General features: G+C 31.9%; 1 protein-coding gene across 4 annotated transcripts in view; it reads left to right on the top strand.

The window, feature by feature from the left end:
- Positions 1–15,243, top strand: part of Nckap1 (NCK associated protein 1) — an 87,769-nt gene that overhangs the window by 45,022 nt on the left and 27,504 nt on the right. For all 4 annotated transcript variants that reach the window (XM_074071233.1, XM_074071231.1, XM_074071230.1 and 1 more), the window contains 8 exons: positions 630–711; positions 3,052–3,110; positions 5,992–6,137; positions 8,263–8,395; positions 10,490–10,609; positions 11,295–11,434; positions 12,261–12,392; positions 14,930–15,148. In XM_074071233.1, the coding sequence (XP_073927334.1) occupies positions 630–711; positions 3,052–3,110; positions 5,992–6,137; positions 8,263–8,395; positions 10,490–10,609; positions 11,295–11,434; positions 12,261–12,392; positions 14,930–15,148 (1,031 nt within the window). The remainder of the gene's footprint in view (positions 1–629; positions 712–3,051; positions 3,111–5,991; positions 6,138–8,262; positions 8,396–10,489; positions 10,610–11,294; positions 11,435–12,260; positions 12,393–14,929; positions 15,149–15,243) is intronic.

Genomic DNA, 15,243 nt, shown 5'->3' with positions numbered 1-15,243 from the left:
TTTAACATCAACTTTAGACTAAGTTTATCAAATACTCATTTCATGTTTTTGGTTTTGCAGCACTGGGGATTGAAGCCAGGGCTCTTGTATGCTAGGCAAGCATTCTACCACTGAGCTAGATCCACAGACCCCAAATACTCATTTTCTTAATCAGTTTGAAAATTTTCTTTTTCTTTTTCTTTTATTGGAGATTAAAAGCCATTCATTTTTACTGCAGTTTTTTATTTGGGGCAGCTGCATATATTCATGTAACTATCATCTCATTTAAGATGTAGAACATTTACAGCATCTCTGAAAGTTTTCTTGTGTAACTTTTTGATAGATTCACTCACGGGTTCCCCCAAACAACAACTAATTTGCCATTAATATAGTTTTACTGTTTTGAAACTTTTTCATATAAGTGAAGTCTTGTTCTTTATATAATTTTTTCTTTTTTTATTTCTTTCACTTAGCATAATGTTTTTGAGATTCGTGTTATGGTATATATCAACATTTTATTCCTTTTTATTTCTGAAAAATATCCCATGGTAAGGATATACCAGTTCATTTTATCTATCTACTAGTTGATGGATATATGAGTTGTTTCCTTACTAGATGTTGTCAACGTTACTTTTTGCTTTTTTTTCCAGAATCTTTCTGTTTGCCCTGAAGATGAATCTATCATCATGTCCTCCTTTGTCAATACTATGACTTCCTTAAGTGTAAAACAAGGTCAGTCTTTTAAATAAAAACATCTTATAATTAAGTTTTCAAGCTTGATTATTAAGGAGAGAATTTTACAAGTTAATTTTTACAGAATCAGTTACCTCATTTTTTGGATATATTTGCTTTGCGATTTTTTTGTCTTAATTTTATTCTTTCTGAAGTAGAGGTTTCCAAAATGGGTTTGAGATAGTATTTATAAAAATCATAAGTATTATATCTTGATATTTTATATTTTAGGGAAAAAAGAAACATTTTTTAACAAAAAAAGTAAAATGGAACAACAGAGAACTGAGTATTGTAATAAAATGTATTTTTCATCCAAGCATATTTATAATAATAGTGAATACTATTTGTAAAATGTTTAACCTGTGTTAGGCACTTTAAATCTATATAATATATTATATAATTTATATCTATATAATCTCATTTAATCCCCATCACTTTTTTTCTAGATATAATGTTTTGTTCCTTTGCCATAGGGCTGAACTTTTTTTCCCATTTTTATTAGGATATATTTGTTGTACAGGGGGGATTCATTGTGGTAATTCCTAGTAGCCTTACACTGTACATTGGTTAGATTGCTCCCATCACCCATCCCCACAAACCCTTCCCTGCCCCACTTAAAACATTTGCAAGAGGTTTCATCATTCTACTTCATGTATGTACATGAAGCCCATCAACTGTATTCCCTTACCTTCATCTCCTCCATTCTTTATCCCCCTCCCTTAGTTACCCCCCCATACTGTACCTATTTAATGGCCCTGTCTTTCATTAGTGATTCCTTAGTCAGTGTTCAAAGAGGTTTCTTGAAGTATCCCCACTGTGAGTGAGTATATGTTATTTTGGTTAGTTCAACCACTTCCGTTACTCTTCCTTTCCCCTTCCCTCCCACCCCTCCCATTATTCAACAGCTTTGAATACATATCATTCCATGTTACTTTTTTTTTAAACACTCATTCCTTTTACTTGACAGATGTGAAAACTCAAGAGTTTGAGAATTAACCTTTCAATTATGTAACTTTTTTTTTTTTTTTTGGAGAGAAATGAACCAAGCCTTGTATGCACATATGAATAATAAAAGAAAAAAAAACAATTATGTAACATGATTTACGCAAACTTTAGCAGCTTTCAAATAAGAATAGTACTTGGAAGTTAGGTATGTCAATTTCAGAAATTGACATCCTAATTGGATCACCTGCCCCTTATTTGAACATTTTATTCCAATAGATTCATACCGTGTTTTAGTTTTATAGTTTTTAAACTATAGTTTTATAGTTTTTAAACTATAGTTTTATAGTTTTATAGTTGATAAAAGGTGTCAGAAACCTTGAAAACATCTGAGTAATATGTAAGTATTTATTTTGGTCAAGTCAGTGTTTATAGTTACTTGTGTGGTGATGTTTAGTTTAGATAAGGAGTTTTAGCAAGCTATCCAAACTTTCTGTTCATAGGATCCTTCATATTCTGTACTGTTGCTTCATATTGACATGTAAGCACACTGAGAGAGAGCTTAGGAAAGAAGTCTGCTTCTCTGACAATAATTGCCTCATTTATCTTTACAGGACTGAGAAGTGTTTCGGTGTCAGCTCTGAAAATAAAGTTTTTTTTTGTTTTTTAATTGTAAAATACACTTAATATAAAATTTACTTTCTTAACCATTTTTGAGTGATAGTTCACTAGTGTTAGGTATGTTTATATTATTGTACCATCAATCTCCAGATGTTTTTCATCTTGAAAAACTGAAATTCTGGCCTTAAACAACAGTCCATTTTCCTCTTCTCCTAGCCCTAGCAACCTTCATCATACTTCTGTTTCTATGAGTTTGACTTTCACATAAGTAGAACCATTTCATTCCATCTTTTTTGTGGCCTGGCTTCTTTTTTGAGAGATAGGATCTCACTATGTTGCCCAGGCTGACCTCAAATTCCTTGGGCTCAAGCAGTCCTTCTCCTCAGACTCCCAGGTGGTAGAACTTAAGACACATGCCACTGTGCCTGACTCTTAACTGTTTTATTGAGCAGGATGTCCTCAAGTTTCAGCCATGTTGTACTATGTGTTAAAATTTCTTTCCTTTTTAAGATTGAATGATACTCCCTTGTAATTACATAATTTTATTTACTAATTCATCTGTCAGTAGGTATTTGTTCCTTCCACTTTTGACTATTGTGAATAATCCTGCTGTGAATATGGATGAACAGATAAATCTTTGAAACTCTGGTTTTCTTTTGGTTATAGGCCCAGCAATGGAGCTGTCTTAGCTCTTAGATTGTAAAATGTGATTATAGGCTTGTGAAAAATACTAATTTTCTTTGTAACCTTTTTTTTTTTTTCCCTCCATTATTGCAGTTGAAGATGGGGAAGTGTTTGATTTCAGGGGAATGAGATTAGATTGGTTTAGGTTACAGGTAAGAATAACTTAATTTTTTATTCTGTTTTGAATATATGATTATTAACATGAGAAATTTTATATAACAAGTATACAAATTGTATGTCTATTGAAAAGACTTATTCATATAACTAGCTTTAAAAGAAAAATTTTATATTAGTTATTGAACTTGGACAAATATAAGTCTAACTTAAACCAATAGAAAAGTTTTTTAATAAAGTAGATTATTATAAACTAAGCTGAGTGTGGTAATACATATCTGTAATCTTAGCACTCAGGAGGATGAGGCAGGAGGATTATGCATTTAAGAACAGTCTAGATAACATAGTAAGTCCCTGTCTCAAAAAACTGAAAGAAAAGTAATTATTATAGTTTTATAATATCCAGAAACTTAAATCCCAGTTGGTCTTATGATTATCCTGGTTTAAAGTAAAAGCACAAAATCTCTTTTGACAAAATATTTATAATCTAGTTGCCAACTTCTTTTGTTTTAAATATGGAGCCAGTTTAAGTTTAACCTGGTGGACCATGCAGTGCTTGTCCTAACTATGCAGCTCTGCCATTGTAATAAGAGAGCAGCTGTAGATAATACATAAACATAGGGTCCTGGCTATGTTTCCGTAAAAATTTATTTATAAAAACAAGCAAGTCGCCTACAGTTCATAGTTTATCATCATCACCTGATCTTGTGCCAGAAACTAACTTTCTGAAATTTAAAAATAAACAGTTTTAGACTTTTAAGAGTGCTTACTTTATATATATTTCTCATGTAGTTTTTAAGGACTTTAAAATTGTAGGCCTAACATCTTTGTATGTGCTATAATTTTAACAGTAGAGTTTAATTGCCCTTTAAATATTTTTAATAATTATGGGAAGAGGAAGAGAGGAATTGTACCCTTCTTTGAGGATTTTGTAATCTAGCTGTGGTGACAAAGCATAAAATTATAAAATATTAAAAGGCAGTTAAAAATCTAAAAGATTGAGTTAAGAGATACGACAGATTGAATACGAGAATATGATTAGAAGGGAGAAAACTTTTTTTTCAAGCTGGAATTAATAGTAACAATTTAAAAGAGAAAGCAAGATTTTATCTGGGCCTTGAAAGATAGATACAATTTAAATAGGAAAATAGCTTGTACAGAAAAAGGGCAAGCAATGGATAAAGCACAAGTAAAGAAACTTTTGAGCGTGCAGTTTTACTACAAGGATGAGCAAATACTCACAGAAGTGAGAATGATCTGACTTAGCATTGGTTTGAGGTTGAAGTTGCTAAAGAACATGACCAGAGAGAGTTGAAGAGTTCTGTTGGATGCCAGTAGTTCTTGAGGTAGAGCAGGGCCAGAAGAATAACTTTTGGGAGAATGTGGTACTGTGCTTTGTGCCTTACTGGGGTCCTGTCTAATTTTGACTTTAAGGTCATTGTTCATTTATAGATCACTTTTTCTCTCTTTTTAGTACCCTTCTTACTCTTTAAAAATAAAACAAAACAAAAAAACCCACAAAAAATAGTGCTGTGGATGGAACTCAGGGTCTTGTGAACTAGCCAAGCATTTTGCATTTTGGTTTTCCATCAGTCTCTTAAGCATCTTCAGTTCCTTTTCAAACACCTTCCTTCCTTCTGCTTTCTAATGTATTTGGGTTGTTGATCCTATCTTATACTTTTATTTGAAAGTTTTCCAGTAACATATTTCTCCTTCCCTTGTTGTCAGTCATCTCAGATGAGTGTTTTAAATCAAGTTATCTCATTTGTCACTTCTTCTGACTTTATTTTCACAGTGTTACTTAAATTCTGAGTTTTTAAATTGGGCATCAGTTAAAGAATTTCAGTAAAGATTGAGCCTTTTAAAATGTCACTATCTATGGACATGATTCTGCTCTATGTAATTTGGTATCCTTGTTACAGAATTTCTTTCCCTACAGTCTGTCTTGTTGGTTTTGTTTAAGTCCTATCACCTATTTTTGGGACATTCTATACCAATTTTTTTTAGTATCTTCAGTACTTTCATAGACTCCATCAAATTAGGACAGTATTTATACTGTCCAGTTTTTAGTGATTTAATATAATCTAACACTTCACTGAGTCACTGTGCAATATTTACTCTCTTATGATGTTTCCTAAGTTTGTTTCTTTTTTTTTGGTTTATATTCATTTATTCTTATGTGCATACATTGTTTGGGCCATTACTCCCCCCTACTCCCACCCTTTCCTCTCCCCCCTACCCCTGACTTAAATACATTGCATTTCATCCTCAGAAAGTTGAAAGTACTGTCACCAGAGAGCTACTCATGGTCTCTCTGCCTTTGGTTTGCTGAAGAAGGAAAGTCTTTTATCTCAGCTTCTCTGCCTTTGGTTTGCTGAAGAAAGAAAGTCTTTTATCTCAGCTTCTTCTCTCTTCATTGGTAGGAAGGTTTTTTTGGTAGTAGTGAGGCTTGGACATAGTCTCATGGTTGCTAGGCAGGTGCTTTACCACTTGAACTACTGCACCAACTCTGTTTCTTTCTTAAACTAGATCGAAAGTTTCTTTTGGTAAGGTTCACATGACAATTATTCTACACTCCTTTGGAGTTCAAAATTAATTACCTATATGTTTAATTCTGTTTTATGGATTCTGTTACTTCAATTCATTAAAAGAAACTTTCCTTTTTTAATGGTGCCAGGCTTCAAACCCAGAACACATTCTAGGCAGTACTTTAGCACTGAGCTATACCCCTAAGCCCTAAAGAAATTATTTATAGGAATTTCAAGTTATGATCACAACAGGCAATATTTTGAAATGTTACTAATACAGCATAATAGTAGTTTAAATGTTTTTAATTAATTTTTGTTTTTACGTGTAGAATGACAAGTCAAAAATCATTGGTTTCTCCCCAAACTACTATTTGTTTTTTGTTATATGCAGGCATATACTAGTGTCTCTAAGGCTTCACTTAGCCTTGCAGATCACCGAGAACTTGGAAAGATGATGAATACGATAATCTTTCATACAAAAATGGTAGACTCTTTAGTGGAAATGTTGGTGGAGACATCAGATCTCTCTATATTTTGGTATGTTGCAATTTTCCTTAAATCTGGCTTTGAAATTTTTAGTATCTGAAGTTAAATTTCTTGATTGTGTTTATGTTAACATAGACCTTAAGACAATTCAATAATAGGCTCTTAAAAATAATGGGAATAATGAACTTTAATAAGAACTTTACCAAATTGGGGCTTTAGTCTACTTTTTAATTTTTTTATGGTGCTGGGGTTTGAACTTAGGGCTTTGTGCTTGTGAGGCAGGTGCTCTACCACTTGAGCCACACCTCCAGCCCTATGCCTACTTTTAATTCCCTGCAAGAGTACCTTTTATTGATGTCAGTTTTATTTCTTAGATTTTATTTGAAGATGTGAAAAACAGCTCAAATTACCTTTAAGCCTCCTTTGCATGATTAGACTAAGGGAAGAAAGTTGTGGATCAGTGTCAAGAAAAATAAATGTTGGAAATTAAATACCTAGTAACTTCACTTATATAGTATTAAAATTAAATGTTAGTATCATAATGATGTGATGACTACTCCCTGCATTTTTTTTTAAAACATAGCCTTTTTAAAAAAAATTTTATTTGATACTATAGTTTACTTTTCTACGCTTTCTTTGTACCCAGCAAATGCAGCCAATGAAGGAACATTATGTTTTTGTTTCCTTAGTATCTAACGTAGTAGGTACTTAATAAATGCTTGAATAAGTAAGTGAACTTGGTGGTGTACTCAAGCCAGAGTTCAAATGCAAGTATTCTGGCTTCATGTTCCACAGGTATATGGTATCAATTCTACTTACTGCTGCTTGGCCTTTAGGGAAGTGAATTGGAATAGCCTAGTAGTTTCTCTCCTTCTTTGTAAAATTCTGACATACCTAAGTGGATAGTGGTTGCAGTTTCTAGGTATTGAATAGAGGTCATTAGAAAACCTTTTTCTTTCTGTTACTTTGGGAGGTAACTCAGTCCGTGACAATTTTGGCAGGTTGTTAGGATGACTTTAATTAGTCATATTGCAAAAGAAATCTGAATCACCAAGCAGAAAAGGCCCACTTTTTAGAAGGATTTTATTAAACACATCAGCACATACATTTTTTAGGTTTAGATAAATCACATACCAAATTTGTAAGATTTTCAGTATATGTGCTGCTGAAGTGAGCACAAAATTTGCAAGATTTTTAAAGATTATTTGGAGCTCTGTATTATTGTCTGACTCAAAGGCTATCCTAGAAAGAAAATTAAAATTTTTTATTTGGGTGTTTCTCAGCTATGGTAAGCTTTCTACTGCAAAAGAATACAACAATTAGAAATTCCTCTTCCTATCTTAGAAGTAAAACACTTTGAAGCTGGGCGCACCAGTTGCTTATACCTATAATCCTAGTTACTTGGGAGGCTGAGTTCAGGAGGATTGCAGTTTGAGGCCAGTTTGGGCAGTTTGTGAGAACCCATCTCCAAAATAACCAGAGCAAAGTTGATTTGGAGGCATGACTCAAGCGGTAGAGTGCCTTTGCAAGCAGGAAGCCCTGAGTTCAAACCCCAGTCTTAACCAAAAAAAAAAAAACATTTTGAATAATGTTTAAAATTTGTAATTTTCATATTTAATTTCTATACATACATCCGGAATAAAGACATGTTTACTACTTCTGCTTTCCTTTTTACTCAGAGATTGGTGTATTTTTATCAATTGTATTTGTTTAGATTTATATTTAGCATCTTAACTTTGGATGTAATTTTAAGTTGGTGGCATATGATTGTGTAATTGGCAATGTTTTTCTTTCTTAATGATACTTGAAATAATAATGCTTCTTATAGTTGGTACTGATATAAAGTTGATGAAATTTGGGGATAATGTTTGAATGTCACATATTCATATTCTATAGGTATGGCCTGTTTCCTGTGTAAATTTTAATTTGGAATATTTGTTGATGTTATACAGATAATATTTGTATGCCTTGTAATCATTGTTGGTGTATAAAAGAAACTTTTGGGGAAATAATGACTATTCTTAAGGGAATAAATGAAACCAGTTGGTAACTTTCATTTGTTTCAAAGTAAATTAATTATAAGGTACTGTACAGAAAATTTTTGTTTTAGCTGTAAAGTATATAACTATTTAACTATAAAAATTATGATTCCATTTTTCATTTTTTTCTAATGTAGTTTTTATAGTCGTGCTTTTGAGAAGATGTTTCAGCAGTGTTTGGAGTTACCCTCTCAGTCAAGATACTCAATTGCATTTCCACTACTTTGCACTCATTTTATGAGTTGTACACATGAACTGTGTCCAGAAGAGGTAATTTCAGTGTAGTACTGTGATGTGTATGTTACACAAAGTTAGCTACATCAAATTGGTTTACAAAGTCCTAATTGCCTAATTTTGCTTCCTGTCCAATCATCTTTATGCAGAATCAGAAAAATGCTTGAGTAGATAAATGATAAAGATATAATAAATAAAAAAAATATGTGAGTGGATAGACATATATGCATACTTATCAGCTACTTATTTGCCTTTATTAAAATAAATGGTGAGTTAGGTATTAATATTTATGAATTTATTTTTATATATGCAATAATTAAGTTTGTATACTAGCTTTTCATCTTAAATTATGGAAAAGACTTGAAAATTGAATTTATAGTTTGCTGAGTAAATAAAGTCAAGGAAATTTCACTGACCTGACAGTGACTTGACGCATTAAACAAAATCTAGATTTGGTGATATTTGTGAGATAGACACACACATAAATACAACATTAAGAAATTGAACTAGTATGAAAACTGTACTCGGTATCAAAGGATATGAAGTTAGTTTGACTGGAGAAATAAATTTTAGTGATATGGACTGACTAGTGAGACATTTAATAATAATGTAAAGCTGAACATGGTAGCACATTGTATAATCCCAGCACTTGGCAAGCTGAGGCAGAAGAGTTGTAAGTTCAAGTCCAGCCTGACTACAAAGTGAGATCCTTGTCTCAAAAAAAGAGGAAAAAGTGTATTTTAAATATCTTAATGAACAGATTTTTAATGTTCTCACCACAGAAAACAAGCTGGTAAAGTAACATTTATGTTAACTAGTTTGAATCTTTCTATGATGTACATGTAGATCAAAATCTCAGTGCTGGGAGTACTCATTGTTAAAGTGCTTGCCTGGAATGTATGAGATCCTGGGTTGAATCCTCAGCACTAAAAAATATAAACAAAACATCACATTGTATCCTGTAAATAATACACAGTTACCATTTGTCAGTTGAAATAAGTAAATAACATTTTATGTGTATGAAAAAAGCATTACGAAAACTGTTAGGAAGGGAGAGGAGAAAAGAATGTTAATAAAAAGTAAAATAGGGTGAATTTGATGAAAGTACATTATATGCATGTATGTAGATATCACAGTATCACCCCTTTGTACAATTAATTTATGCAAACTACAATTTTTTTAAAAAGAAAAAGTTTCATTTACTAGAAGAAGTGTTTTGTAAGTGTGGAAAAATATACCTTAAAATTATGTAGCTTACATTTATTTCAACAGCGTAGAAATACTGTATTGTAATCTGTACATTGTGTTATATATTATATGATTATGGAAGGTTGGGGGAGGAAAACTTAAAATTTTTTTCTCTTTGTAAAGTATTACATATGTATGGTGTAAAAATTTATGGCATTATATACTCAACATTTCAGTTACCTAACAAGAAAAACCCATCAAACTGCTGTAATCCACTAAAACTGAAAAAACAATACAGAATCCTGTAGGAATGGGTAGATTTGAGTGTTTGTGAGTCTAAATATCCATATGTAATAGCCTAAAAATTAATACAATGTTTTTCCCCCTGTGGGGGCTAAGAATGCATTTTCAGCTTTTTTCTTTTTCTGTATACCCTGTCCCTGGGAAGGGGGAGTGTGCTGATGTTAGAAATGTGGAATGTCTTGTGAATTTATTTCACTGATTTGATTTTTAATACTTTTATTTCAGTACTTGAGCTGTTTGTTTTTCTTGTTTGTACGTTACAGAGTTGTGTTAAAATTTATTATCAGATATAAATTTTAAAATGAGGTAAGATTGGAAAACCTTAATTTAAATCTCTTATAATTTCTGCTTAATTTTTTAATATTGAGTACCTGAATTTAGGATTGGAACTTGAAGATTAAATGCATAGAGTTCTTTTGTTGTTACTGTCATTTTTCTTTGTGAGACAAGGGTCTCAGTGTGTAGCCCAGACTGCCGTTGAATTTTCAGTCATGCTGCCTGAGCCTCCCGAGTACTATGATTACAGGCCTTTGACACAATGCCTGGCTAAATGAATAGTTTTAATGTTAAGGAAATGATGTTTTAATTCAGACTACATTCGTGTAATTATTATTATTGCTGTCAATTCTGCTTTATCAGCGACATCATATTGGAGATCGCAGTCTTTCCTTATGTAATATGTTCCTGGATGAAATGGCCAAACAAGCTCGAAATCTCATCACTGATATTTGCACAGAACAGTGTACTCTTAGTGATCAGGTAATAATTTAAATATCTACTACAAATAGGAAATTTGTGTGTGAAGGAAAGAAAATGAGCTATTAATAAGTAATTTACTTCCTTTTTTTTTTTTTTTTTAATTCTCAAACTCCCTATAAAGCCCTTGCTATGAAATTATATTAGCTGGTAGAATTTCTGACAAATATAAAGCTTTAGGCAAGACTATATTTGTGTTCTTTCATCAGGAGATGTTTTGCTGTTTGTGGTGTTAGCACCTGATTCCATTATTTCATTGGTTTTTGCAAACTATTCTATCAGTTCTTTTATATATATTTGTTGTGATACGTTTTATATTTCTACATCTACTACTTCTGTTCCAGTGGTACAGTTCGTAAAGGAAAGGCAAAAGAAATGCTTAATTTTTGCCTTAATTTTCTAGGTGACTAGTAAATTATTTTACATTATTGTTAACTCCTAGAATTGAGCCTACTTGATAATTGCAATCTTGTGTTTGTTCACACAAGATTTACCTGTTTTTGTTTTCTACCGTGTTTTGTGGGCTACCCCAAGATACTTAGGTAAACTACTTCTCACATATATCTCTGTCCTTATTACCTGCATGATATTTGCTATAAGTCTGGATTCAGCTAATTTTGGTTTAATAGTTGTTACATGTTCAAAGTAATTGGTGTAACGTAAAATGTTAATTCTTGCCTAAATTTAGTTGCTGCCTAAGCATTGTGCCAAAACCATCAGTCAAGCAGTGAATAAGAAGTCAAAAAAGCAGACTGGTAAAAAAGGGGAACCTGAAAGGGAAAAACCAGGTGTTGAAAGCATGAGGAAAAACAGGCTGGTGGTAACCAAGTAAGCCATCTACTTTTATTGTGTATCTTTGTTCTGGTAGAGGTTTTTCAACCCTGATGGCATTAGTACTGAGACACTGGTAGGAAATGTATAGTCTTTATTTTCCAGCCATTTTTATCTTTGTAAACTTGACTGCCTGTTAGTGCTTCATTCTAAAATGTAGATTTTCTGATTTTAGGAGATAATATGTAAAAGATATTTGTCTTGATTATATTGAATACTGAAGGCCAAGAATCTGTCTAAAATTTTTTTGACATATACTATAAACAATATATAATTTTTGATTTATTTAAAATGAGGTAACTGAGACTTTATTTTGGTATGCTGTGATATATTACAACAAATCTGATATCATTGTTTCAAAACAAAAATACTAGATTAGGCAGCATTCAGGGCTCTTTGTTTACTTGTTTGTTTGGAAGGCAGACATAGGTGGATAGTAATTGTGTAAATACTTTTTGCTTAAGTTTCCTACTTCCTAAGTTGAAAAAACATTGTCATTTTGTAAACAAATGTTCCTTCTCTAGTAACAAATTGCAGTAGCAATAGGAAATGATTGTCTTTGAATGTAGAATAAGCCCTTCCTAATTTATATCAGCTCAATATAGTCATCATTAGCTGAATATAGAAATGAATGATCCTTTCTTTTTAAAATTGCCCTCATAAGTTAGTTATACCCATAATGATTTTGAACTAACATTTTAAAAGAAAAAAAATCAAATTCTGCAATAACATCTCTACATAACATCTGATATGATTATAAAATTTTGTATTGCCTATGATGAAATGTCATACATTTTATATAATGTTTATTAATTTTTTTCAGCCTTGATAAATTGCACACTGCACTTTCTGAGTTATGTTTCTCTATAAATTATGTACCAAACATGGTGGTTTGGGAGCATACCTTTACACCACGGGAATATTTGACTTCTCATCTGGAAATCCGCTTTACTAAGTAAGAATTTATTCATTCGTTGGTTCAGTTAATGAATTTGCTGTATTAATTATTGATACCTATACAGTGTTTCCTTTTATGAGGAAAAGCATTATTAGAACTGGCACAGTAGGAAGAATAATGGACTAGGAAGTATGAAAAATAGTGAATGGAGATTTAGTTAATTACCCAAATTCTATTTCCATACATATTACTATTAACTAGTAACATTGGCCAATTAAGTTAGTTTTTCTGAATCTTAGCTTTCTTATATGCAAAATGAGAAGATTGGAGAAAATCAGTCTATTTCAGCTTGCAGGTGGCAATCTAAAAGTTTATGAAATCAGTTTACTAGGTTGTAATCAATACTTGAAGAAAGAAGTGGAAGGGAAAGAGGAAGAAGAAATGAGAGGGGAGAAAAATGCATTTTGTGTAACAAGAACAGTAGACCCTTTATCACTTAAATTAAGCACATTAGTTTTTCCCTTGTTTTGGGGGCCACCATTTGCTTTTGGGGAAGCTTAATTTTATAAGAGTAAGGGAAAAGAAACACTAAGCAGAGCATATAATGATTTAAGTACAACCAAGGGTAATGCAGGACTGAGAACTTCTCTGTTTCAACTGAACTGTGTAATGTGTGGGTGGGAATTAAAACATTTTTTTTTACTATAATTGGTCAAAACCATGTGTAATAAATTTATGACTAAGGCAGGCTTACTGTATAGCTGTTGCTTCTTGAAACTCTGCAGTCATGTATATGTATGTACGTGCTGAATTGTGCTTTTAGATACACCTTATAGTAAGTCACAGTCAGATGTCAGGACTGCATGAACTCATTTTTTTCTGAATTCAAATGTATGCTGTACGTCAGTAGAATTCCACTCTCTTGAGGACTCACTTCTAATTAGAATTTTGCAAGTTACATATGTACTTCCCAAAACGATCTTGTATGTGACAAGTCAGAACCCCCTCACTTTTATAAATGTTGCTTCAAACTTTTTGTAAAGTTGCATATTTATCAAAGAAAGTGTTAATTTGACAATTTTTTCCTGAAAAAAATTTATAAATTGAAAGCAATTTGTAAAACAAAATTTTGCTAAAGGTTTTCCAAAGTTTCTGTGGTCATTAATGAGTAATATTTATATTTATCATATGCTTAACATGAAATTAAGTACTGTCAGTAGTAAGGAAATAATAAAAAGCTTAGATCTTTAGTTGGTTGTGAAGGAAGACAACAGCAGTAAGAGAACAAAATAGGACAGTATGTAAATGGGCACTAAATTGAGTGTTAAATAAATCATCAGTTGATGAGTGAAAAGGTTGGTGTTGAACAAAGACTGTTTTGCTCTCCTTAGTAAAGCAGGCATCCTGACAGTAAAACTTGAAATGCCCTTGTAGTTAGACACTAGGCCTTCTATATTTATTGGGTGGGAATGGCATATTGATAGGTTTATAGCTCCCTTGTTCTCGTTCTATAAACAAGTCTGGTCCATAATCTGTGGAAAAGCAAATGTTCTTTTTTACCAAACTTCTGCTTAGTAAATAACTTGTGCATATTAATGGGTTGATTTTTTTTTTCTTAATTTCTTGAGCAGTCTTTGGATTCGGGCTATATACAAGGGTAACAATTTTCATATTGAGTTGTCTTGTCTGGCCCCATGTCTATTGATGGGATTTGTCTATTTTTTTAAAGGATTCATCTTTATAAATAGAAGTTAAAAAAAAATGTTTACATATCCGATACTCAAAGGAGCCTTAATGAAAATGAAATACGAATGACCACTGTAGAAAAAGATCATTTAGGGAGATATTTTCAAATTTATGTTTCTTTTTTTTTAGCCTTACAGTTTCTTAGGACACCAGCAAAGTTTTGTTTTAATGTGCTATGAGGGATTAAAGAATAAAGTTTGTTTCATTGCTTTGACTGTCATGCAGTTTGTTAAGAGACAACACTAAGGCAGACTTGGGGTCTTAGACCACTTTCAAACAAAGTGACATTTTTCACTTCACTTGTTTCTGAACCTTAGTTTTTTGTTTTTGTGTTTTCACTTGTGAAATCATGGTGTTAATAATCTCATTATGAAATATGAGGATTGTATTAATTTACATAAAACCTAAAAAAGTCTTGGCAACAGTCCCAAATGAATTCAAGCTAAGTAGACAACTTATTGTCCTTGCTATAATTTACCATGTTAAGTAATTTTTTAAATTATTCTTTTATTCACATGTGCATACATTGTTTGGGTCCTTTCTCCCCCCCATGTTAAGGAATTTTTAAAGCATAGTTTTTAGAGCAGTTTTTAAGCATAAATGCTTAAGTCATTTCATTGCTGATGTTCTTAGAATGTTTTTTATTATCTGTATTCTCATTTCATTGTTTTTTAGGTAATTCTGTTTTTAGGTTATTGGAATCATAATGATGGTTGTAATTTCATGGCTTTGTAAAATTAATTTTAAAAAATTAATTTTATTGCTTATTTACTATTGAATATCAAATACGTTGAATGAATTGTTTATGAACATGGAAAAGTCATCTCTTTAATTATTTTCTCCCCCAGATCAATTGTTGGGATGACTATGTATAATCAAGCCACACAAGAAATTGCAAAACCGTCAGAGCTCCTAACAAGTGTAAGAGCATATATGACTGTACTGCAGTCAATAGAAAACTATGTGCAGATTGATATTACAAGAGTATTTAATAATGTTCTTCTTCAACAAACACAACATTTGGACAGTCATGGAGAACCAACCATTACAAGTCTGTACACAAATTGGTAAGGAACACATTTAGAAATTTGGAGTTATAGAAAGTTTTTTTTTTATAATGAACTACTTAGGAAAACTAATTTCTTATGGATAAGTGCTTATT

Source organism: Castor canadensis, chromosome 4 (genome assembly GCF_047511655.1).
Source record: "Castor canadensis chromosome 4, mCasCan1.hap1v2, whole genome shotgun sequence".
Taxonomy (NCBI): domain Eukaryota; kingdom Metazoa; phylum Chordata; class Mammalia; order Rodentia; family Castoridae; genus Castor; species Castor canadensis.
The sequence above is the reverse complement of the archived record's forward strand: the minus strand, read 5'-3'. Positions and strand labels throughout refer to the sequence as shown.